Below are 23,987 nucleotides of genomic sequence, written 5' to 3'. Positions count from 1 at the left end.
GGAATATTAATCCACGTTGGTTAGATGTATGGAGGAGTGGGAATAGGGCAAGGACTAGGATTGATAGGATCAGGGCAACTCCTCCTCCTAGATTATTTGGAATGGAGCGTAGAATAGCACAGGCAAATAGTAAATATCATTCTGGTTTAATATGAGCTGTTGTATTGAGTGGGTTAGCTGGTGTATAATTATCTGGGTCTCCTAAGGCATCTGTGAAGAATAAAACGATCATAAACAAGAAGGCTAGCAATGCTACACCTCCTAATAGATCTTTGAACGAGTAGTAAGGATGGAATAGAATTTTATCTAAATCAGACAGGATGCCTAGTGGATTATTAGATCCTGTTTCGTGAAGAAATAAAAGATGAACTATGGACATTGCTGCAATAATAAATGGTAGAATGAAATGGAATGCGAAGAAATGAGTTAAAGTAGCTTTATCAACTGGAAACCCCCCTCAAATTCACTCTTGCTAGGTCTGAGCCAATATAAGGAATTGCAGATAATACATTGGTAATTACAGTGGCTCCTCAAAATGAAATCTGTCCTCATGGAAGTACATATCCTATAAAGGCTGTAGCAATTACTAGAAATAGAATAATTCCGATATGTCAGGTTTCTTTGTAGAGGTATGAGCCCTAATAAATACCTCGTGCAATGTGCAGATAAAGACAAATGAAGAATTATGATGCTCCGTTAGAGTATATACATCGGAATAATCAACTATAGTTAACATCTCAGCAAATATGCGCGACTGAAGAAAATGTTGTGAGTGTATCAAATGTGTAGTGCATAGATAAGAATAGGCCAGTAGAAATTTGGATAATTAAGCATACTCCAGAAAGGGATCCTAAGTTTCATCATCCTGAGATGTTGGAGTTGGAAGGTCAATGAAAGCATGGTTTACTATTTTTATGAGAGGATGAGACTTTGATATGATTGTCATTATAAAGTGTTTTTATAGTTCAATTAACAATGATTTTTCATGTCATTGGTCATGGTTTAAGTGCATGTGAAAATCATGACAAATTTACTTTATTTAACTTTAATCTTAATAGTTTTAGGTTTTGTTGGGGCGGCTATAAAAGCTTCACCTATTTTCGCGGGTGTAGGATTGATTGTTAGTGGGGCTGTTGGGTGTGATCTTAATAATTCCAAATGATAGCTCTTATATTGGTATGATTGTATTTTTTTATTTATTTATGAGGGATGTTAGTAGTATTTGGTTATACAAGTGCTATATCAAGTGATGAATATCCTGAAACTTGAGGCTCAAATTTATGAGACTGATTTTTACTATTATTAGGAATCACACTAGAAGTCATTTTAGTAATTACTGTTCTGCATTTTGAGGGGTTAGGTGTAGGTGGATTATATAATTGAGATAATATTTTAGCATTTGGTGAAGACAATGTATTACTAGTTCGGGAAGATTCACTTGGGGTGGCGGCTAAGTACAGTTATGGGAGTTGAATTACAGTAGTTGGTGATTGAACTCTATAGCTGTTTATCTTATTATTGAAATTACTCATGGCATTTAGCTAATAATAACTAGTAGAAGTAGGGTGGATAAGATGAATGATGAATACATTTAATAGGCCTTTATGATATGACACGGAGCTAGAAAATGTATTAATGGTAGCTAGGGTTTTAGGTATAATTTTTTCATTTCATGTATAGTCTATAGTTGATGTTGCTAATTTTTGACTAAATGTGAGACCTATATTAGGAAGGAGTCTATGTATGATGGTTGGAAAAATTCCTAGCTGGTTAGAGAAGTTGAATGAATATGATTTTGGATTTAATTTTAAATAAGATGATATAATGTTTAGTTCTATGTCAGGAGCTGAGCTAGCAGCTAAATTCTTCCTGACCTCTGGCTGTGTTTTCAAAGACACGCAAGGACATGGCTTAATGGAAAATCAGAAATGTTTTACTGTGTCTGCCATGAGTCCATTCTTATGTTAACCAACCTCATCCAGTCTTAGCTATCATCGGGTATTGCTAACTCCAAGCCTTTTTGTGTTCTGGAATTTTAAGCCTATGCTGCTGTTTCCTGGTTTTCAAACTGCATATAAGCTGGAAGTTAAGAATAAACATGGCTGCAGTCTTGAGTTTCAATCTCCAGATGCACACCTCCCGTGCCCCATCTTTGCCTCTTATCTTTTTTCTCTTGTCTTCTATTTTTCCTTTTCCTTAATCCTCGCCGCCCTCAGTCAGGATTCCCGTTCACTGCCGGCTGACTCGGCAGGGTTCTATTGCAGTAATAAACCCTATGATAGTTACTGTTAGAGCTGATAATTTGATTATAAGGCATAGTTACAGTTTGGGTGTTGATAGGATTAATACAGTTGGAAAATAGGAAACCAGTGAAGATGCTTCCTATTAAAAGGCGTTTGATCGGATTAATTAGGCTTGGATTATTTTAATTGATGGAATTAATTGGTAAAAATTGTGGATGTCCTTTTAAAATGAAGAAAATAATTTGTGAGCTGTAGATAGCTGTAAAAGATGTTGCAATTAGGGTGATTAGGGCCCAAGAATTAGTATATGACAGATTTATTGCTTCATTGATTAGGCCTTTTGAGTAAAATCCTGTAAGGAAGGGTGTGCCAGTTAAAGCTAGGCTACATACAATTAGAGCAGATGTTGTAAATGGTAGACATGGGGCGATTCCTCCTATTTTTCGAATGTATTGTTCATCGTTTAAGTTGTGGATAATTGAGCCAGAACATATAAGTAACATAGCTTTGAAGAATGCATGTGTACAGATGTGAAGAAATGATAAATAAGGCTGATTAATGCCTAGAGTTACTATTATCAAACCTAGTTGGCTTAAGGTAGAGAATGCAATAATTTTTCTAATATCGTTTTGGGTCAGGGCACAGATTGCTGTGAATAAGGTTGCAATGGCCCCAATACATAGCATTAGTGATATAATATTTGGGAGATTAGCTACAAAGGGATAAAAATGAATTAACAGAAAGATTCCTGCTTCAACTATAGTACTAGAGTATAGTAGACCAGATACAGGTGTAGGACCTTCTATGGCAGATGGAAGCCATGGGTGTAAGCCAAATTGAGCGGATATACCAGTAGCTGCTACAATTAAACCCAGTAAGGGTAAGGCAGTTTCATTACTTATTAAAAAAAAGTTGTTGAAGTTCTCATGAATTACAGGTATTATAAAATCATGCTATAGATAAAATAAAGCCAATGTGTCCAATGTGGTTATAGATAATACCTTGTAAAGCTGCAGTGTTAGCATCTGCTCGACAATACCATCATCCGGTTCATAGAAAGGATATAATTCCTACACCCTCCCATCACTAAAGAGTTGGAACATATTATTAGCTGTGACTAGGATGATCATAGTGATGAGAAATATAAGGAGGTAGGTCATAAATCAGTTTAGGTTTGGATCTGAATGTATATAGCATGTAGAAAATTCTATGATGGACCAAGTGAGGAATAAGGCTATAGATAAAAAAAATTAACAGCATAAAGATCTAACTTAAAGCTTATAGCTTATGTATAATTCTGTGGAGTGAATAGTTATTCAGTGATAGAGATGACTGTCTCTTTTTTTATATTGATGAAAAGGAATAGTGGAATCAGACTAATAATGAAGGCTCATTTTATAGATTCAGTCATTTGATCAGGATACGTTACTGTTGGTTGACCCATTAAAACTTTTGCTAGGGGTTTTAGAAGAATAGCTATTATGAATATAAAAGATAGGATAAGCATTATAGGTTACTTTACCTTGGATTTGCACCAAATTTTTGGCTCCTAAGGCCACTGGATTACCATTATCCTTAAAAAGTTAATTAAAAAGCCATACTTTTATGTATGGGTGGAGGAGTTAGGAGCTCCTCTTCACCTTTTCGGGTAATTAAAAGAACTATAATTCTTTGTTTCTAGATTCACAGTCAATTGTTTTGTTTAAACTATAATGTAAACTAGAGTTTAAACTATAATTGTAGGGCCAAGAATAGGACTTGGTGGAATTGTAAGAATGATTGGCATTAAGTGAAGAAAAATTAAGGTATGTTCTCATGTTATCAATGGAGAGGAGGAGAGGAGAAGGCGGAGGAGGAAAAGGAGGCAAGGACACAGAGGAGAGATAAGGAGAAGAGAAGAGGGAGAATAATGTTTTCAAATGAAAAGGGGAACGAAAACCCATTCTATTTTATTCTACAGGTAAGTCTGTTATTCAAACAGAACTAAAGGAGTTCCTTGGGGGGGAGGGCAGTCTTGGGGCTTGGACTCAGGGCCAGAGCACTGTCTCTGGGTTCTTTTTGCTCAAGGCTAACCCTTTGCCACTTGAGCCACAGCACCACCTCTGACCCTTTCTATATATTTCGGGCTGAGGAATCGAACCCAGGGCTTCATGTATAAGAGGCAATCACTCTTGCCACTAGACCATATTCCCTGCCCCTAGAAGAGTCTTTTTTCAGGAAATTTTAGATCATAAAATTGAGCCAGGTAGGGTAGCAAATTCAGGTAAGCCCCACAGTTGGTAGGATGAGGAAGGAAGATTGAGAGTTCAAAATAAGCTTGGTCTAATGTAGAAATACAACATCTAGGGGACAGAGAAAAGACAGAAAAGAGGAGGGGAAGAGGAGGAGAGAGGATGGAGGGGGAGGAGGAAGGGAGGAGGGGAGGGGAAAGATAATATTGAGACTGGTAGGGTGGTAAATGCAGGTAACCACAACAGTTGGGAGGCTGAGGCAAGAAGACAAATTTGAGACCCCCCTGGTCTAATGCAGCAATACAATGTCTGGAAAAAGAAAAAAGAGGAGGGGAGGGGAGGAGAGAAGAGAGGGAAATAGGAGAGGAGAGAGGCACTTAAATGAGACACTAGGTGGCACAAGTGCAGTTTTCTTCAGTGTACTAATTCGTAAAAGCTGCTGGTCTAGAAGAATCCAACATCAACTGTATTTTGCATGTTAACAATCCAACACTTAGTCAAATAAACCCAATCCTAGAAATAATGAAACACCAAAAACGTCCCTAAGAATCACCATCAATACAGGGGATTTGCACATATGAATCTGAAAAAGAATTAACAGTCATTTGTGCCACTGTTGAACAATCAATGACATACAATTTATGGAGATTCAACAGTTAGTCGCATCTCCTTCCATGTTCACATGTTTGGACCATGTGTCTCTCAGGTTATTCAGTGGTCTGTTCTTTTGCTGTTGTCCGTCGTGGGCTGTCCTTGAGCCAGTGCCACTTCTGGTTTTCTGGCATTTAATTGGAGATAAGGGACTCAAGGACATTCCTGCCTGCACTGGCTTTGAGCCATGATCCTCAGATCTCAGCCTCCTGAGTAGCAAAGATCATTGGTGTGAGCCACTGGTGCCTGGCTCTATTCTTGATTTATTGACACTCTGTACTTAGGAATTAATGGGTGCTTTGTCTGACGAGTTTTGCAGCTTACGTTTGGAATCTTAGGAGGTTTGTACTGATTTTCTTTAAAGGATTTCAATTTATCAAACTTTTCTTTTAATGGCTTGTAGATTTTCTGTCACCCATGATAGCACCTACTAATCTCCGGGCTTCAGCTTTATCCAGCCCAAGCATCATGGTGGCCTTTCCAGCCTGAGTCTACAATGCTCAGTGCATGCCTGGGACACCCCACTCTCTACCATCAAACAACCCTAGTGTTGATCAAGTGAGGCCCATGCTTCTGTTGCTTCAACGGCGACGTCTGATCCTCAGATGTGCCTAAAGTGTCATCTCAAAACCCAAGACTGGGGCTGAGAATGTGGATTAGTGGTAGAGTGCTTGCCTAGCATGCATAAAGCCTTGAGTTCGACTCCTCAGTACCACATAAACAGAAAAGCCCGGAAATGGTGCTGTCGTTAAAGTGGTAGAGTGCTAGCATTAAGCAAAAAGAAGCTCAGGGACAGCTCCCAGGCCCAGAGTTCAAGTACCAGGAGTAAACAGCCAGCCCTGCTTTATGGCAGGCTTGCCAGGCATGCCAGGCATGCTTTATGGCTAAAATGTGTGTTTTGCCAAGTCTCATTCTGCATCCTGCCTCATAGCAGCAATTGAGGGCCCAAGCATCTGTGTGGCTACTTAGATGGAGTCCCTGTCTGGAACTGCGCATTAATGAGCATAAGGAATAGCTGTCAGGGTCTGAGAGGCCATTTGCCTGTTGACACCATGGCACTTTCAAGTCCCTCCATCGCCCAGTATTACCTTGGAGCAGGGCCAGCCAGGGTCTGGTTGCTTCAGTCCCAGCCACACTGGTTGCTCAGCTCGTAAACTAAACCCAGTGGCCATGTTTTCATACCAGATCCTTGTCACCTTCTCCCTGATGCCTCCTCATATGATTGTGATTCAATGATTAGAGGGTCTTAGAACTTTGACGGACAGTGATGCCAACTTCAGAATGTTTTTGAATGGGTGTCACTTCTTCAGGGGAGGGGATGTCATTCAAGCTACTTTTCTACATTGGGCCATACTTCCAGATACTGCACTCAAAATTCCAAGTGTATGTACTCCATGTTTTCTGCTGATACTAGACACATTTTGCCCTCAAAGTACTTACAAGCAGAAGAAGTCAACAGGCAACAAAGGATGGGCATGCTGGAACTACTCCCCAGGGAAGCAGGATCCTATATAGGCGACAAGGGAAGAACAAAACAGAAAGTCACACAGGAGGTCCTTACTAGAAAACTTGAAAAAAACAGTATAAAGGAACTGACTGGGTTATATTAAAGGGGTGAGGTTCAGTGTTGAGTTGCTTGCCTAGGTTGTGGGAGGCCCTGAAACAATAAATTTTACATTCACCAAAAAGAAACTTATATGCTTTGCTATGCTAAACAAAATGTGTGTAAAACCTATGTAATAAAAATAACATATTTTCCACACAGCCCCTCAGCCCCTAACTCACAATCACAGAGCAGGACATGACCAAAAGCAGAAATGAATACATAGCAAAGAGTCAGAGGCTTGGGCAGGGGCCTAGGGTCACTGAAATTGTTCTGATCAGCACCAACATATGAAGGATTAAAGATAAGCTGCCCTTCCTCACAAATGCCTTCACCTCCTTCTCCAGGCCCCAGGATGGATATGAAAGTATAAATGAAAACTTTATGCAGACTTGAACATAGGCCAGGGGCCTGGGCAAGGCATGATTTTTCCAGAGCAGGTTCTAATGGGGTCCATCCACACTGTTCTACCTAGGGCTATAGAGCCAGCACCTCTATTCAGGATTCCAAGCTTCCAGGCTCTACACATTTTATTCTGACACCCTGTGCATTTTCTCTCCGAAATGCCTACAAAGGCAGCATAAAAACAACCAGGGCTAAGAGCTGAGGTACTTGCCTAGCTTGTGGAAGGCCCTGGAACACAATACCACTGGAAATCACTAAAAAGAAAGTGAAAGAGTTTTGTAGGCCTAATAAAATGTGGCTCACTCCTGTCATGCTAGCTACTCAGGAGGCTGAGACCAGAGGATCCAGGTTCAAAGCCAGCTCAGGCAGGAAAGTTCATAAAACTGTATCTCCAACGACCCACTAGAAAACCAGAAGTGGTGCTGTGGCTCAGGTGGTAGAGCACTAGACTTCAACCGAAGACCTCAAGGACAGAACCCAGGCACAGAATTCATACCCCACATTCGGCAAAGAAAAAAAATTTTAAATAAATTAAAGTTTAAAAATACATGTGTAGGAGCCAGCGACCACACAGGAAAATAGCAGAACAGAGTCCAAAATCCGTAATATTCGTGTGTCTATGTAACATTTGCCAGTCACCCATCGTAGAAGCAGTTTTCAGAAAACTTGTAGCAGACCAAAATGTTACAGATAATTGGGCCATTGGCAGCAGTGCTGTTTCCGACTGGAACGTGGGTCGTGCCCAAGATCCAAGAGCTATGAGCTGCCTAACAAATCATGACATTAGCACAGCCCATAAGGCAAGACAGGTCACCAAAGACGAAGTAATCAAGTTAAAAACTGCAAAGCTAAAATTGAACTACTTGGGAGCTATGATCCACAAAAACAACTCATGATTGAAGATCCCTATTATGGAAACGACTCCGACTTCGAGCTGGTCTATCAGCAGTGCCTCCGGTGTTGCAAGGCCTTCCTAGAGAAGGCCCACTAGGTTAGCAATGCCCACAGCCAAGCCAACAACTCACCCAATAGTCCTGTGCCTAAGTGTAGAAGCTTTCCTTAGCCCCAGCCACGGTTGTTTCTTCAGCTGACTTACTCTTAAACATAAGTCTGGTGACAAATTAGTTTTATTTAACCAAGAAGTTAAATGACTTCTCATTTTCCCCTGATTACCAAACAGTGGAACAAGGAAATAGGGAAGAACAAAATACAACCCTGTGAAGTAATAATGACCTGAGCTCAGGAAGACCTGGACAGTATGGTCTACCTGGCATGTTGAATGCCTAGCACTGCCCAGTGCTACTGCTTACCTTGTACCTTGCTGACCTGGGCTCTTATAGAGTCACAATAGCTCTACTGATAGCAGCTCCTCCGCTCTCAGAAACGTTTTAACTCAGTTTACTCATGGAGCACACTTGTATGTTTCAGATAGAAGCAAGGAATGGTGGTGCCTGTAAATCCAGCACTAGGGAGGCTGAAGCAGAAGGCCAGCCTGGGTTATAACATGCCTCAAAATACAAAATAAAAACACAAAATAAGAGGAAGACGGGTGGAATAAATCTTTAATATTCTTACTACTTGTTGCTTTGTATTTAGTTTATTTCATGGGAGTCAGATTATTTGCTCCAATTTAAGCCACTTTACCTTTAAGAATAGAATTCTAGGGGCTGGGGATATGGCCTAGTGGCAAGAGAGCTTGCCTTGTATACATGAGGCTCTGGGTTCGATTCCCCAGTACCACATATACAGAAAACGGCCAGAAGTGGCGCTGTGGCTCAAGTGGCAGAGTGCTAGCCTTGAGCAAAAGGAAGCCAGGAACAGTACTCAGGCCCTGAGTCCAAGGCCCAGGACTGGCCAAAAAAAGAATTGAATTCTATATTGAAAGTGCACTTGTATGCAGGTTACCTTCCGTCAGTAGAGAGAATGTTTTTCATACACATCAACTCAAGTGTCCAACCAAATTTGACCAGTCATGAAGTTTTAAAAATTGCAGGGTGCAGTCACCAACCTCTGCCCCAGATTCAGGGAGCCTCTTCTAGCCCCTGGCTCTCTCAGCAGTCTCACTTCCCCCTCCTACCAAACCTTCCCACTGTGCAGCACAACCTGCCCATGCAAGCACAGAGATCTTCTGCTGAAACCAGAGAGCTGAGGGAGGCCCTGCTAAAGATCTTCCCTGACTCCAAGCAGAGGCGGAAAATCGACCAGATCTTGGTGGCCTATCCATACATGAAAGATCTGAATGTCATCAATGCCATGATGTTGGACTGAAGGCTGTGCTGAGAAGCTTGAGCTCAGGGCCCACTGATAACACTCGAGCTGACTGCCACCTGTGATGGGAAAAATATTGTGAAGAAACCTTTTCTCCAGTGTAAACATTGTTATATTGTACAGGGAAAAGAAAAAAAAATGTTTTGTGTATACAAAAATCTGGGTTTTCAAAGACAGCTTTTATATAAAATGCTGCTATTAGAGATTTAACATTTTCTATAAAAGGAAAGTATACATTTTCTGCCTGTTCAGAACTGTTTAATAGCAGTTACTCTTCAGCGTACTTACATTTTTATATTTTTTAAACTATTTACCTTAAAGTTGAAGATATATTAGTATATGGATATGGTAGCCTTTCTAAAATAATAATGAAAGAGTCATTTTCTTAAAAAAAATTTACAGGGTGCCATTAGGTTTGTGTGCTATAATAATGTGTTAGTAACTATTCTTTCAGCAGCATTTAGAAATTCCAGACAAACAGGTAATACTGGTATACCATCAATTAGCTCACCTCAAATTATAAGGATATTTCAGAAAATACTATTTACAAAATAAACCACTATGGAGTTATATAAGATAAAAAATAAATAAACGTGTGTAAGACCTATATGATAAAAATGAAAATCTTTTTTTTGAAAATCCTACAGCTTGAAATAAGGGTCTAGGCACTGTCCCTGAGCTTCTTTTGCTCAAGGGTAGTACTCTACCACTTGAGCCACAACACCACTTCCTGCTTTTTCTGTGTATGTGGTACTGAGGAATCAAACGTAGGGTTTCATGAATGCTAGGTGAGCACCCTACCACTAAGCCACATTCCCACCCCCAAAAATCTTTTTGAGCTGGTCCTGGGGCTTGAACTCAGGCATGAGCACTCTACCACTTGAGACACAGCTCTGCTTCTACTAGAGATTTTTTGTTGTTGTTGATTGGTGATAAGGAGCCTCGTGGACTTTCCTACTGCAATCAACAGATCTTGGCCTCCTGAGTACATAGGATTACAGGCATCTGGAAAAAAAATTTTCCACACATCCCCTCCACCCTAACCTCTGTGTCCTATGCAAGACCTAGATTGAGGTGTATATTCTCCTAACCAAGATTTGTTGGGGTCCACTGAGCCCATCCTACATTGGACTGGAAACCTAGATCCAACACCTACCATTGCAATGCTCAACACTTAGGCCTCTCCTCTGTTCAGTGGGATCAGAGCATGGCTGATGGAAGGAAAAACAGGAAAAGGCCATTTAGACCACACTTTCTGCTCCTGCCTTCTGCTACCTCCCTCCACTTCCTAATGGGACAAGTCTCAGGCCAGGCCTGGGGGCAGTGATGGGACACGAGTCAGTATAAAGGTGGTTGCCTGGCTGGTGAGGCATGCTCCAAAAACTAGACAAAATACCTTGGTATGCCAAGTACAATGTGGAATAAACAAGACAGGCAGACTGAACTTCTCCACACACTTTCACAAATACCCCCACAACCATGTCCTGAGCCTGCCCAGACTTAAAACACCATCTAAAGTCTCTGCAGTGACTGGGAGCTGGATCTAGAAGCCTGGTTTGGGCCTGTTATAATATAAATGATCAGAGAAACCACATTTTGAAGGATCCAATCTTGCAGTCTATTAAAATGCTAGCAGTCTATAGGCAGCCAATTGTTACAAAGGCCTGCTGCCCCCAAATATATTAAACACTGTTAGGAAACAGGCCAGAGAAGAAAGAAAAAACAAAAACTATACTAACAAACCAACTGAGCTCCAAGCGCTGATTTGGGACACCATATTGACCAGAGATAAGCCAGGAGACAACACAGGATGCAAACACGGAGATGTGTGGTATGGTGTAATGGCACCTGTGCTTGTCTGGGCCTAAATAAGGTAAAGTCAGGGGACAGGGTAATAGGAAGCTCCTATTCCCAAGCCCTGGACTGACAGGTTCAGTCACCTATAAGGGAAGTGCTCACCCCTGTCTCCAGGAATTAAGGCACAACCATCACCTGGAGGTCAGAATTCCCTCCCTCTACTATGAAGACAAGATGCCAGACCCTATAATTACACGTGTGTGACCAAGATGGCGCCGGTCAGACCTGACTTCCCTCCTGCAGGGCTTGGGCACCCTGAAGCCACCACAAGAAGAGCACAAGCAAGCAAGCAGGGAGGCGGGCCATGCTCCTCAACACACACTGTCACACCCACCCCATGCCCATGCCCCGGGCCGCACCTGACAGGATGCTCTGCTTAGTTGGCTGCGCTTGGATAGTCTCCCAGAGTCGCCTCAAGGTCGGCAGGAGGTGCTCCAGGCCGCTGTCCATGGGCCTTGGCTCTGCTGACTTCGGCTCTCCTCCCACCCACAGCTCGGCTGACCAGCCTCCATTGTCCACAGGCCTGGAGCTCTGGCCTCCTCTGTACGCAGGCCCCTGCTCTCCTCTTGTCCTCCGTCCTCAAGCCCGGCCCTGCTCTCCTCTAGCCCGCAGGTCTGCGAGTCCAGCATGCAGCACTAGGCTCTCGAGGCTGCGGCGTTCCTGAGCCTCAGGTCCCTTTCCCAGAAGTCCCGCTCTAGCAGGGTAGAGGCAGAGGTTCAGGTCCCCTACACGTGGGGCGGGGCCTCTCCCAAGCTCTGCATTGGGGCGGGGCTGTGTGGGCACTGTGGGGCGGGGCACAGACACTGTCAGGGGTGAGGATCTCCACATTTGGGGCTAGGACTGTCGACCCTTGACCTGTGCAAATACACTTGTCCTCACCATCCCCAAAACCATTGCCCTCAGGGCCGCGTGTTAGGGCCGGGTGCTCACCCCACGGGGCCTTGCTACATTGGACTGGACACCTACATCCAACACCTACCATTCCAATCCTCAGCACTTAGGCCTCTCCTCTGTTCAGTGGGATCAGAGCCATGGCTGATAGAAGGAAAAACAGGAAAAGGCCATTTAGACCACACTTTCCGCTCCTGTCTTCTGCTACCTCCATCCAGCTCCTAATGGGACATCTCAGGCCAGGCCTGGAGGCAGTGATGGTCCACTGAGACCACCACGGGACACGACTCAGTATAAAGGTGCTTGCCTGGCTGGCAAGGCATGCTACAAAAACTAGACAAAATACCTTGGTACGCCAAGTAAAATGTGGAATAAACAAGAGAGGCAGGCTGAACTTCTCCACACACTTTCACAAATACCCCCACAACCATGCCCTGTGCCTGCCTAGACTGAAAGCACCATCTAAAGTCTCTGCAGTGACTGGGAGCTGGAGCCAGAAGCCTGGTTTGGGCCTGACAGGAGGCTCCTCTTCTTTGGCTGTGCTCAGATGGTCTCCCTGAGTCGCTGCCAGGTCAGCAGGCGCAGTGCTCCCAGGCTGCTCTCCGCGGACCTGGGCTCCTCAGACCTTGGCTCTCCTTCCACCAACAGCTAGGCCGCCTGGCCTCCATTCTCCACAGGCCAGGGGCTCAGGCCTCCTCCGTCCTCAGGTCCCTACTCACTTCCTGTCCTCCTTCCTCAGGCCCGGGGCACCGCTCTCCTCCTGCCTGCGGGCCTGTGGATCACGCCTGTGGCAGCTCACCTGCACAAGTCACTCCTGGCTGTGGCTTTCTGGCACCTCGGCTTCCTTTCCCGGAAGTCCCGCCCTCCCAGGGTGGAGCCAGAGGTTCTGGTCCTCTCAACATGGGGCGGGGCCTCTTCCCAGGCTCTGCAGAGGGCCGGGGCCTTGTGGAAGGCATAGGGCAGGGCTGTGACACCACCAGGGGCGGGGCCGTGGCGATGGCATGGGAAGGGGCCACAAAGCCACCAGGGGCGGGGCTGTGTGGGCACTGTGGGGCGGGGCCCAGACACGGTCAGGGGTGAGGATCTCCACATTTGGGGCTAGGACTGTCGACCCTTGACCTGTGTAAATGCACTTGTCCTCGACATAGCCAAAGCCATTGCCCTCAGGGCCACCAGTTCGGGCTGGGCCCTTACCCCGTGGGGCCTTGCCCTCACACCAGGCCTGGCGTTCAGACCAGGCCTTCACTGTCCCCACCCCACCGCTGAGCCGCAGCTCTTCTCTGGCCTTACAGTGTGCATGCTTGTATGGGGATGGGAGGATGGGACTCAGGGCTCCCACATGCAAGGCACCAATCCACCTGGAGCCAGTGCTCGCGCGTGATGGAAGGGGATGGTGTCGCCATGGGTGGCATGTGCGGGAGGCCTGTATATCAGCGACGTGCTAGCAGTGCCCTGACCCCTAAGACAACCCCACCACCCTCGCCGCAACCCAATCCAACCCTGACCCCTGACCCAGGTCCCAGGAAGGACATGAAACGAAGAGGCCAGGGGCCTGGGTAAGGCATGAGTTCTCCAGAGAAGGTTCTAATGGGGTCCATCCACACTGTTCTACCTTGAGCTATAGAGCCAGAACCTCTATTCATGATTCCAAGCTTCCAGGCTCTACACATTTTACCCAGAAACTCTGTGCATTTTCTCTCCAAAATGCCTACAAACGCTAGAAATCATGAAAACCAAAGGCGGCATAAAAACAACCAGGGCTAAGAGCTGTGGTACTTGCCTAGCTTGTGCAAGGCCCTGGAACACAATACCACTGGAAATCACTAAAAAGAAAATTAAATACTTTTGTGTGCCTAATAAAATGTGGCTCACTCCTGTCATGCTAGCTACTCAGGAGGCTGAGACAAGAGGATCCAGGTTCAAAGCCAGCTCAGGCAGGAAAGTTCATAAGGCTGTTATCTCCAATGCCACACTAGAAAACCAGAATTGGCGCTGTGGCTCAGGTGGTAGAGCACGAGTCTTCAACTGAAGACCTCAAGGACAGAACCCAGGCACAAATTTCAGGCCCCACATCCGGCAAAGAAAAAAATTTTAAATAAATAAAAGTTTAAAAATAAATGTGTGTGGGGCTGGGGATATGGCCTAGTGGCAAGAGTGCTTGCCTCGTATACATGAGGCCCTAGGTTCGATTCCCCAGCACCACATATACAGAAAATGGCCAGAAGTGGCGCTGTGGCTCAAGTGGCAGAGTGCTAGCCTTGAGCAAGAAGAAGCCAGGGACAGTGCTCAGGCCCTGAGTCCAAGGCCCAGGACTGGTCCAAAAAATAAATAAATAAATAGATAGATAGATGTGTGTAAGACTTATATGATAAAAATGAAAATCTTTTTCTTGTCAATCCTGGAGCTTGAAGTCAGGGTCTAGGCACTGTCCCTGAGCTTCGTTTGCTCAAGGGTAGTACTCTACCACTTGAGCCACAACACCACTTCCTGCTTTTTCTGTGTATGTGGTACTAAGGAATCAAACAGAGGGTTTCATGAATGCTAGGGGAGCACCCTACCACTAAGCCACATTCCCACCCCAAAAAAATCTTTTTGTGCTGGGCAGGGGCTTGAACTCAGGCATGAGCACTCTACCACTGAGACACAGCTCTGCTTCTACTAGAGGTTTGTTGTTGTTATTGGTGGTAAAGAACCTCATGGACTTTCCTACCAGGGCTGGTTTCGAACTGCAATCAAGAAAGCTTGGCCTCCTGAGTACATAGGATTACAGGCATCTGGAAAAAACATTTTCCACACATCCCCTCCACCCTAACCTCTGTGCCCTATGCAAGACCTGGGGGTCTTGGGGTTGATGTTCTAATAACCAAGATTTGTTGAGGTCCACTGAGCCCATCCTACATTGGACTGGACACCTAGATGCAACACCTACCATTCCAATCCTCAGCACTTAGGCCTCTCCTCTGTTCAGTGGGATCAGAGCCATGGCTGATGGAAGGAAAAACAGGAAAAGGCCATTTAGAACACACTTTCTGCTCCTGTCTTCTGCTACCTCCATCCAGCTCCTAATGGGACAGATCTCACGCCAGGCATGGGGGCAGTGATGGTCCACTGAGACCACCAGGGGACACGACTCAATATAAATGTGCTTGCCTGGCTGGCAAAGCATGATCCAAAAACTAGACAAAATACCTTGGTATGCCAAGTAAAATGTAGAATAAACAAGAGAGGCAGGCTGACCTTCTCCACACACTTTCACAAATACTCACACAAACATGCCCTGAGCCTGCCTAGACTGGAATCACCATCTAAAGTCTCTGCAGTGACTGGGAGTTGGATCCAGAAGCCTGGTTCAGGCATGTTATAATGTAAATTATCAGAGAAACCACATTTTGAAGGATCAAATCTTGGAGTCTTTATAAGAATGCTAGCAGTCTATGGGCAGCCAATAGTTACAAAGGCCTGCTGCCCACAAATATATTTATCACTGTTAGGAAACAGGCCAGAGAGGAAAGAAAAAACAAAAACTATACTAACAAAACAACTGAGCTCCAAGAGCAGATTTGGGACACCATATTGACCAGAGATAAGCCAGGAGACAGGACACAGGATTCAACACGGAGATGTGTGGTATGGTGTAATAGCACCAGTGCCTGTCTGGGCCTAAATAAGGTAAAGTCAGGGGACAGGGTAATAGGAAGCTCCTATTCCCAAGCACTGGACTGACAGGTTCAGTAACCTATAAGGGAAGTGCTCACCCTTGTCTCCAGGAATTCAGGCACAACCATCACCTGGGGGTCAGAATTCCCTCCCTCTAACATGAAGAAGAGATGCCAGACCCTACAATTCAACATGTGTGTGGCCAAGATGGCGCCAGCCAGACATGACCCCCTTAATTGAGAGCTTAGCCACCCTGAAGCCACTGTAGGAAGGGCACAAATGAACAAACAAGAGAGGAAGGCCACACTTCACACACAATCACACCCCACACCCATGTTCTGGGCCTCAAAGTGCAAGCTAAAAGCTCGACAATGACTAGAGCCAGCTTCAGAGGCCTGATTTGGGGACTGGCCTCACCCAAACCACTTTAGGAGAAGCAAACTATTTCTCCACACTGTCCCTCACCTGTATCCATGCCCTGGGCCTGCCTAGACTGAAAGTGCCAGCTAAAAGCCAGCTCCAGAAGCCTGGTTTGGGGACTGGCCCCACCAAAGCCACTTCAGGAAGGACACAAACAGAGAGGCAGGCAGGCAGGCAATAAAAACCAACACCCACGCCATGGGCCTGCCAGGACTGAAAGCTCTGGCTAAAAGCTCTGCACTGACTGGGAGCAATATCCAGAAGACTGGTTTGAGGCCTAGCCTCACCGAAGCCAACAGGGAGGCAGGCCGCGCTCCTCCACACACTTTTACAAGCACCCCACAACCATAGCCTGGGCCTGCCAAGACTGAAAGCCAGCTAAATGCTCGGCACTGACTGGAATCCGGCTCTGGAGGCCTGGTTTGAGGCGTAGCCTTACCAAAGCCACTTGAGGAAGGGCACAAAGGAGCAAACAGGAGAGGCAGGCCATGCTTCTCCACACACATTCACAAGCACCCCATACCCATGCCGTGGGCCCAACCTGCCAGGAAGCTCGGCTTACTTAGCTCTGCTTGTCTTCTGGAGCTGCCTTGGTGGACCTGGGTCCAGCCTTTTCCACACACAAGCAGCATCTGCACACGCAGTCCTCCAGGCTTCCCCACACAGAAAAGCGGCTGATGCCTGATAGGACAGGTGTACGAAGGCCAACCCATCAGCAAACCACAGTGAGCCTGACCAGCTTTGTAGGCCTGACCCAACTAGAGGACCCGCAGAGAAAGGAGCTCTTCCTAGCCTCCTGGCATGTCTGTTTGTTCCAGGCAGAAGGGACCTAAACCAATCCAGCACCCAAGCCACACCCCTTGACCTCTCACTTCCTCCCCTTGCCTCTCCCTTCTCCTTCCATGTTGCCCCATAAGCCCAGTCCTTTCACTTCTCATTTCCTTGCCCTCACCCCTCCCCTCTCCTGCAGTGATGACCCACAAGCCTCACCCCTGCACCTCAGGCACAACTCCTCTACCCACTTTCACAGCCAGCCTCAACCATTGCCTGGGCCTGCCAAGACAGAAAACCACAGCTAAAAGGATGGGCACTGAAGAAGCCAGCTCCAGAGGCCTGCTTTGAGGCCTAGCCTCAACCAAAGCCACTTCAGGAAGGGCACAAACAAGCAAACAGGAAGGAGAGGCCGCACTCCTCCTCACACTTTCACACCCACCCCACAACCGTGGCCTGGGCCTGCCAAGACTAAAAGCACCAGCTAAAATCTCTGCACTGACTCGAAGCCGGCTCCAGAGGCCTGGTTTGAGGCCTAGCCTCACCTAAGCCACTTCAGGAAGGGCACAAATGAGCAATCAGGAGAGGCAGGATGCGCTCCTCTACACAATTTCACAAACACCACACAACCACAGCCTGGGCCTCCCAAGACTGAAACCACCAGATAAAGGATAGGCAGACACTGACTGCAAGCTGGCTCCGGAGGCCTGGTTTGATGCCTAGCCTCACCGAAGCCACTTCAGGAAGGGCACAAACAAGTAAACAGGAGGGGCAGGCCACGATTCTCCACACACTCTCACACCCACCCAACAACCATGGCCTGGGCCTGCCAAGACTAAAAGCACCAACTAAAAGCTCGGGACTGACTCAAGGCCGGCTCCAGAGGCCTGGTTTTAGGCATAGCCTCACCAAAGCCACATCAGGAAGGGCACAAACAAGCAAGCGGGAGAGGCAGGCCATGCTTCTCCACACACTTTCACAGCTCCCCACACCCATGCCCTGAGCCCCACTGCCACATAGCTCTACTTGTATTCCAGAGTTGCCTCAAAGTCAGCTTGGTGCACCTAGGTCAGGCCTTCGCCACACACAAGCCGCATCTGTGAATGGTCAGTGTTCCTCCAGGTTTCCCCACACAAACAAGGGTATGGTGTCTGATAGGACAGGTGTACATAGGCCCAGACCCACCACCAAACCACAGTGAGCCTGACAGCTTTATAGCCCCAAACCCAAAGATGGGGGCTACTGGCAGGACTACTAGTCCCAGGCAGAACCGAAATAAACCAGTCCACTTCCAGGGCCACGGCCCTTACTTCTCACTTCCTCCTGCTTTCTCTGCCCCTCTTGTGCTGTAAGGCCCCATAAGTCCTGCCCCTGCACCTCTAGCTTCCTTGCCCTTGCCCCTCCCCTCTCTAGCTGTGATGGCCATAAGCTCCAGCCCAGCACCTCTAGCTTCCTGGCTCTTGCCATGCCTCTCTTGTGCTCTGACACCCCATAAGCCTTGACCCTGCACCTCTAGCTTCCTGAGGCCCCACCTGCTGCCCTGCCTGCCTAGCAGAAGGCCTTTGCTCCAACCCAGGGCCTGGTGCAGGACACTCCACAAGCCTTCAGGGTCTCTCCTGCACCTAGAACTATCAACCCACTGGCACAAGCAGGCTTAAGGGGACACCTGCTAGGGACAGCGGCTAGGGGCATCACATGGTAATTTCCATTCATCCCAGATTACTGTCACAATCAGACTTGGCAGATAAGGGGGCCAGGGGAGGGAGAACAGAGAGAAGGACAGACAAGACCAGAGAGCAAAACAAAACAAGAATAAACAGGCTGGGTTTTTATTGATGTTTACATATTATTCTGTTTTCCAGAGACATGGGTCTGTTAGACCTTTACAGCAATCTACTTGGTGAAGGATGAATTTAAATTAAAACATTCAAACTTCTCCTGACTTCATCAACCAGTATTTCCTTCAAAAATTTAAAGTGGGATGCAGGCAAACAGCCATGGAAAACAATGGCCAAGAATTCATAGGCAACAAGTGCTATCTTCACAAAAAGCTACCATCCAACATTAGTTTATTTGTAGCTTCATGCTCCCTCATAAACTACAAAAACGAATTAAAAACCTGTACTCTCCCTCTCCCTCCCTGCCTTCTTCCTTCCCTCACTCTGACCTCATCCCTGCTTGCCCAAATAATACTCTAGAAACAGAGTAAAGAGATCTTTAAAGATGAAATTCATGCTGGAAAACACAGAGACAAAATAACACACACACACACACACACACACACACACACAGACAAAATGAAGCCAGAATATGGGCTGAAACTCAAACAGTGCAGCACAATCTTTAGTAGAAAAGCTAAAGAACAGCACCCAAGTCCTAAATTCAATCCCTATTAACAGCGCGCACATGCGCGCACACACACACACAACTAAGGAAAAAAACACTGTTCCACACACATACATGTCACACCTGTCATTTCCCAAGTAAACAGCAGAGGGCGCCCTAGCACTTGGGACAGCACCACAGAGCCCAACTCTGACTATGTACGGACAATTTCCACAGGTTCCTACTGATATTGTCTTGGGTGCCTTCTCACTGAAGCACTGAGGGAGTCATTGAGCATAGGGCAGAGTCCAACTATTAGAGAAATACCTAAAGGTAGAACGAATGGGTCACAGCATAAGATATCTGTTTTTGAGCCGGGTAGGGTGGAAAATGCAGTTAACCCCAACAGTTGGGAAGCTGAGGCCGAAGACTACAAGTTCGAGACCGGCCTGGTCTATTGCAGCAATACAACGTCTGGAGAAAGAAAAATGAGAAGGGGAGGAGAAAAGAGAGGGAAAGGGGAGAGGAGAAAGCCACTGTTTTCTTCAGCATACTAATTCATAAAAGCGGCTGGTCTAGAAAAATGCAACATCAACTGTATTCTGCATGGTAACATTCCAACACTTACTAAAATAAAGCCAATCCTAGAAATAATGAACCACTAAAAATGTCCCTAAGAATCACCATCAACACAAGGGATTTGAACATATGAATCAGAAAAAGAACAAACAGTCAATGTGGGCCACTGTTGAACAATCAATGACATACAATTTATGGAGATTCAACAGTTAGTTGCATCTCCTTCCATGTTCACATGTTTGGACCATGTGTCTCTCAGGTTATTCAGTGGTCTGTTCTTTTGCTGTTGTCCGTCGTGGGCTGTCCTTGAGCCAGTGCCACTTCTGGTTTTCTGGCATTTAATTGGAGATAAGGGAATCAAGGACATTCCTGCCTGCGCTGGCTTTGAGCCATGATCCTCAGATCTCAGCCTCCTGAGTAGCAAGGATTACTGGTGTGAGCCACTGGTGCCTGGCTCTATTCTTGATTTATTGACACTCTTAGGAATTAATTTTTGCAGCTTAGATTTGGATTCTTAGGAGGTTGATACTGATTTCCTTTAAAAGATTTCAATTTATCAAGACTTTCTGTTAAAGACTTGTGGATTTTCTGTCACCCCTGATAACACCTACTAATCTCCAGGGTTCAGTCTTATCCAGCCCAAGCATCATGGTGGCCTTTCCAGCCTGAGTCTACAGTGCTCAGTGCATGCCTGGGACACCCCACTCTCTACCATCAGACAACCCTCGTGTTGATCAAGGGAGGCCCATGCTTCTGTTGCTTCAAAGGCGACAGCGTCTGATCCTCAGATGTGCCTAAAGTGTCATCTCAAAACCCCGGACTTGGGCTGAGAATGTGGCTTAGTGGTAGAGTGCTTGCCTAGCACGCATGAAGCCTTGAGTTCGGCTCCTCAGTACCACATAAACAGAAAAGCCCGGAAATGGTGCTGTCATTAAAGTGGTAGAGTGCTGGCATTAAGCAAAAAGAAGCTCAGGGACAGCTCTCAGGCCAAGTTCAAGTACCAGGAGTAAACAGCCAGTCCACATGGCATGCTTTATGGCTAAAATGTGTGTTTTGCCAAGTCTCATTCTGCATCCTGCCTCATAGCAGCAATAGAGGCCCCAAGTATCTGTGTGGCTACTTAGGTGGAATTCATGTCTGAAACTGTGCACAAATGAGCATAAGGGATAGCTCCCAGGGTTTGAGAGGCCATTTGCCTGGTGACACCATGGCACTACTTCAGCATAGTTTTCAAATCCCTCCATCGCCCAGTACTACCTTGCAGCACGGACAGCCAGGGTCTGGGTGCTTCAGTCCCAGTGACACTGATTGCTGAGCTACTAAATTAAACCCAGTGGCCATCTTTGCATACCAGGTCCTTGTCACCTTCTCCCTGATGCCTCCTCATATGATTGTGATTCAATGATTAGAGGGTCTTAGAACGTTGACCTACAGTGACACCAACTTCAGAATGTTTTTTAATGGGTGTCACTTCTTCAGGGGAGGGGATGTCATTCAAGCCACTTTTCTACATTGGGCCATACTTCCAGATACTACACTCAAAATTCCAAGTATATGTTCTCCATGTTTTCTTCAGCTACTAGACACATTTTACCATCAAAGTAATTACAGTCAGAAGAAATCAACAGGAACCAAAGGATGGCCATGCTGGAACTACTCCCCAGGGAAGCGGGATCCTATACAGGTGACAGGGGAAGAACAAAACAAAGTCACACAGAAGCTCCTTACTAGAAAACTTGAATAAAACCAGTCTTAAGGAAATGACTGGGTTATATTAAAGGGGTGAGGTTCAGTGTTGAGTTGCTTGCCTAGGTCGTGGGAAGCCCTGAAACACAATAAATTTCAAATTCACCAAAAAAAAAAATTTAAATGCCTTGGTATGCTGAACAAAATGTGTGTAAGACCTATGTAATAAAAATATTTTCCACACAGCCCCTCATCCCCTAACCCACAATCACAGAGCAGGACATGACCAAAAGCAGAACTGAATGCATAGCAAAGACTCAGAGGCTTGGGCAGAGGCCTAGGGTCACTAAAGTTGTTCTGATCAGCACCAACCTACCAAGCAGTAAAAGATAAGCTGCCCTTACTCACACATGCCTTCACCTCCTTCTCCAGGCCCCAGGATGGATATGAAAGTATAAATGAAAACTTTATGCAGACTTGAACAGAGGCCAGGGGCCTGGGCAAGGCATGAGTTCACCAGACCAGGTTTTAATGGGAGCCATCCACTATGTCCTACCTTGAGCTATAGACCCAGAACCTCGATTCAGAATTCCAAGCTTCCAGGCTCTACACATTTTATTCTGACACTCTGTGCACTCAGTGCATTTTCTCTTCAAAATGCCTACAAAGGCTGGAAATCATGGAAACCAAAGGCGGCAAAAAACAACCAGGGCTAAGAGCTGAGGTACTTGCCTAGCTTGTGGAAGGCCCTGGAACACAATACCACTGGAACTCACAAAAAAGAAAGTGAAATACTTTTACATGCCTAATAAAATGTGGCTCACTCCTGTCATCCTAGCTACTCAGGAGGCTGAGACCAGAGGATCCAGGTTCAAAGCCAGCTCAGGCAGGAAAGTTAATAAGACTGTTATCTCCAATGACCCACTAGAAAACAGAAGTGGTGCTGTGGCTCAGACTAGTCTTCAGCTGAAGACCTTGAGGACAGAACCCAGGCACAGAGTTCACAACCCACATTCGGCAAAGAAAAAAATTTTAAATAAATAAAAGTTTAAAAATAAATGTGCAGGGCTGGGGATATGGCCTAGTGGCAAGAGTGCCTGCCTCATATACATGAGGCCCTGGGTTCGATTCCCCAGCACCACATATACAGAAAATGGCAAGAAGTGGCGCTGTGGCTCAAGTGGCAGAGTGCTAGCCTTGAGCAAAAAGAAGCCAGGGACAGTGCTCAGGCCCTGAGTCCAAGCCCCAGGACTGGCAAAAAATAAAAAATAAAAAAAATAAAAATAAATATAAATGTGCAGGCGCCAGCGACCACCCAGGCAGATAGCGGTACAGCGTCCCAAATCCGTACTATTTGTGTGTCTACGTAACATTTGCCAGTCACCCATCACAGAAGCAGTTTTCAGAAAACATGTAGCTGACCAAAATGTTTCAGATAATTGGGCCATTGACAGCGGTGTTGTTTCCGACTAGAACGTGGGTCGTGCCCCAGATCCAAGAGCTATGAGCTGCCGAAGATTTCATGACATTACCACAGCCCATAAGGCAAGACAGGTCACCAAAGACGACTTTGCTACATTCGAATACATGCTGTCTATGGATGAAAGCAATATGAGATATTTGAAAAGAATAAGTAATCAAGTTAAAAACTGCAAAGCTAAAATTGAACTACTTGGGAGCTATGATCCACAAAAACAACTCATGATTGAAGATCCCTATTATGGAAACAACTCCGACTTTGAGCTGGTCTATCAGCAGTCCCTCCGGTGTTGCAAGGCCTTCCTAGAGAAGGCCCACTAGGTTAGCACTGCCCACAGCCAAGCCAACAACTCACCCACTAGTCCTGTGCCTAAGTGTAGAAGCTTTCCTTAGCCCCAGCCCCTGTTGTTTCTTCAGCTGACTTACTCTTAAACATAATTGTAGGTGACAAATTAGTTTTATTTAACCAAGAAGTTAAATGACTTCTCATTTTCTCCTGATTACCAAACAGTGGAACAAGGAAACAGGGAAGAACAAAATACAACCCTGTGAAGTAATAATGACCTGAGCTCAAGAAGACCTGGACAGTGTGGTCTACTTGGCATGTTGCATGACTAGCACTGCCCAGTACACCTGCTTACCTTGTACCTTGCTGACCTGGGCTCTTATAGAGTCACAATAGCTCTACTGATAGCAGCTCCTCTGCTCTCAGAAATGTTTTAACTCAGTTTACTCGTAGAGCACACTTGTATGTTTAAGATAGAAGCAAGGAATGGTGGTGACTGTAAATCCAGCACTAGGGAGGATGAGGCAGGAGGATCATAAGTTCAAGGCCAGCCTGGGCTATAACATGTCTCAAATTACAAAAAAACACAAAATAAGAGGAAGACTGGTGGAATAAATCTTTAGTATTCTTATTAC

General features: G+C 45.8%; 1 protein-coding gene across 1 annotated transcript; it reads left to right on the top strand.

Moving 5' to 3' along the window:
• The first annotated feature begins 7,681 nt into the window (after positions 1–7,681).
• Positions 7,682–23,387, top strand: LOC125344667 (low molecular weight phosphotyrosine protein phosphatase-like). The gene is made up of 2 exons (XM_048337091.1): positions 7,682–7,942; positions 23,142–23,387. The coding sequence occupies exons 1-2, from the start codon at positions 7,682–7,684 to the stop codon at positions 23,385–23,387; spliced, it is 507 nt and encodes a 168-aa protein (XP_048193048.1).
• The last annotated feature ends 600 nt before the right edge of the window (positions 23,388–23,987 follow it).

The sequence above is a fragment of the Perognathus longimembris genome, unplaced genomic scaffold (genome assembly GCF_023159225.1).
Source record: "Perognathus longimembris pacificus isolate PPM17 unplaced genomic scaffold, ASM2315922v1 HiC_scaffold_2737, whole genome shotgun sequence".
NCBI lineage: Eukaryota > Metazoa > Chordata > Mammalia > Rodentia > Heteromyidae > Perognathus > Perognathus longimembris.
This window is presented reverse-complemented; position numbering and strand designations above follow the sequence as displayed.

What these genes read in the sequence shown, in the direction of transcription:
- LOC125344667 (XM_048337091.1), top strand. Translation starts at nt 7,682, where the DNA reads ATGTGTAGGAGCCAGCGACCACACAGGAAAATAGCAGAACAGAGTCCA. An exon ending in CAGCCCATAAGGCAAGACAG is followed by an intron (nt 7,943 to 23,141) that starts GTCACCAAAGAC and finishes AAGGCAAGACAG; the next exon opens with GTCACCAAAGACGACTTTGC.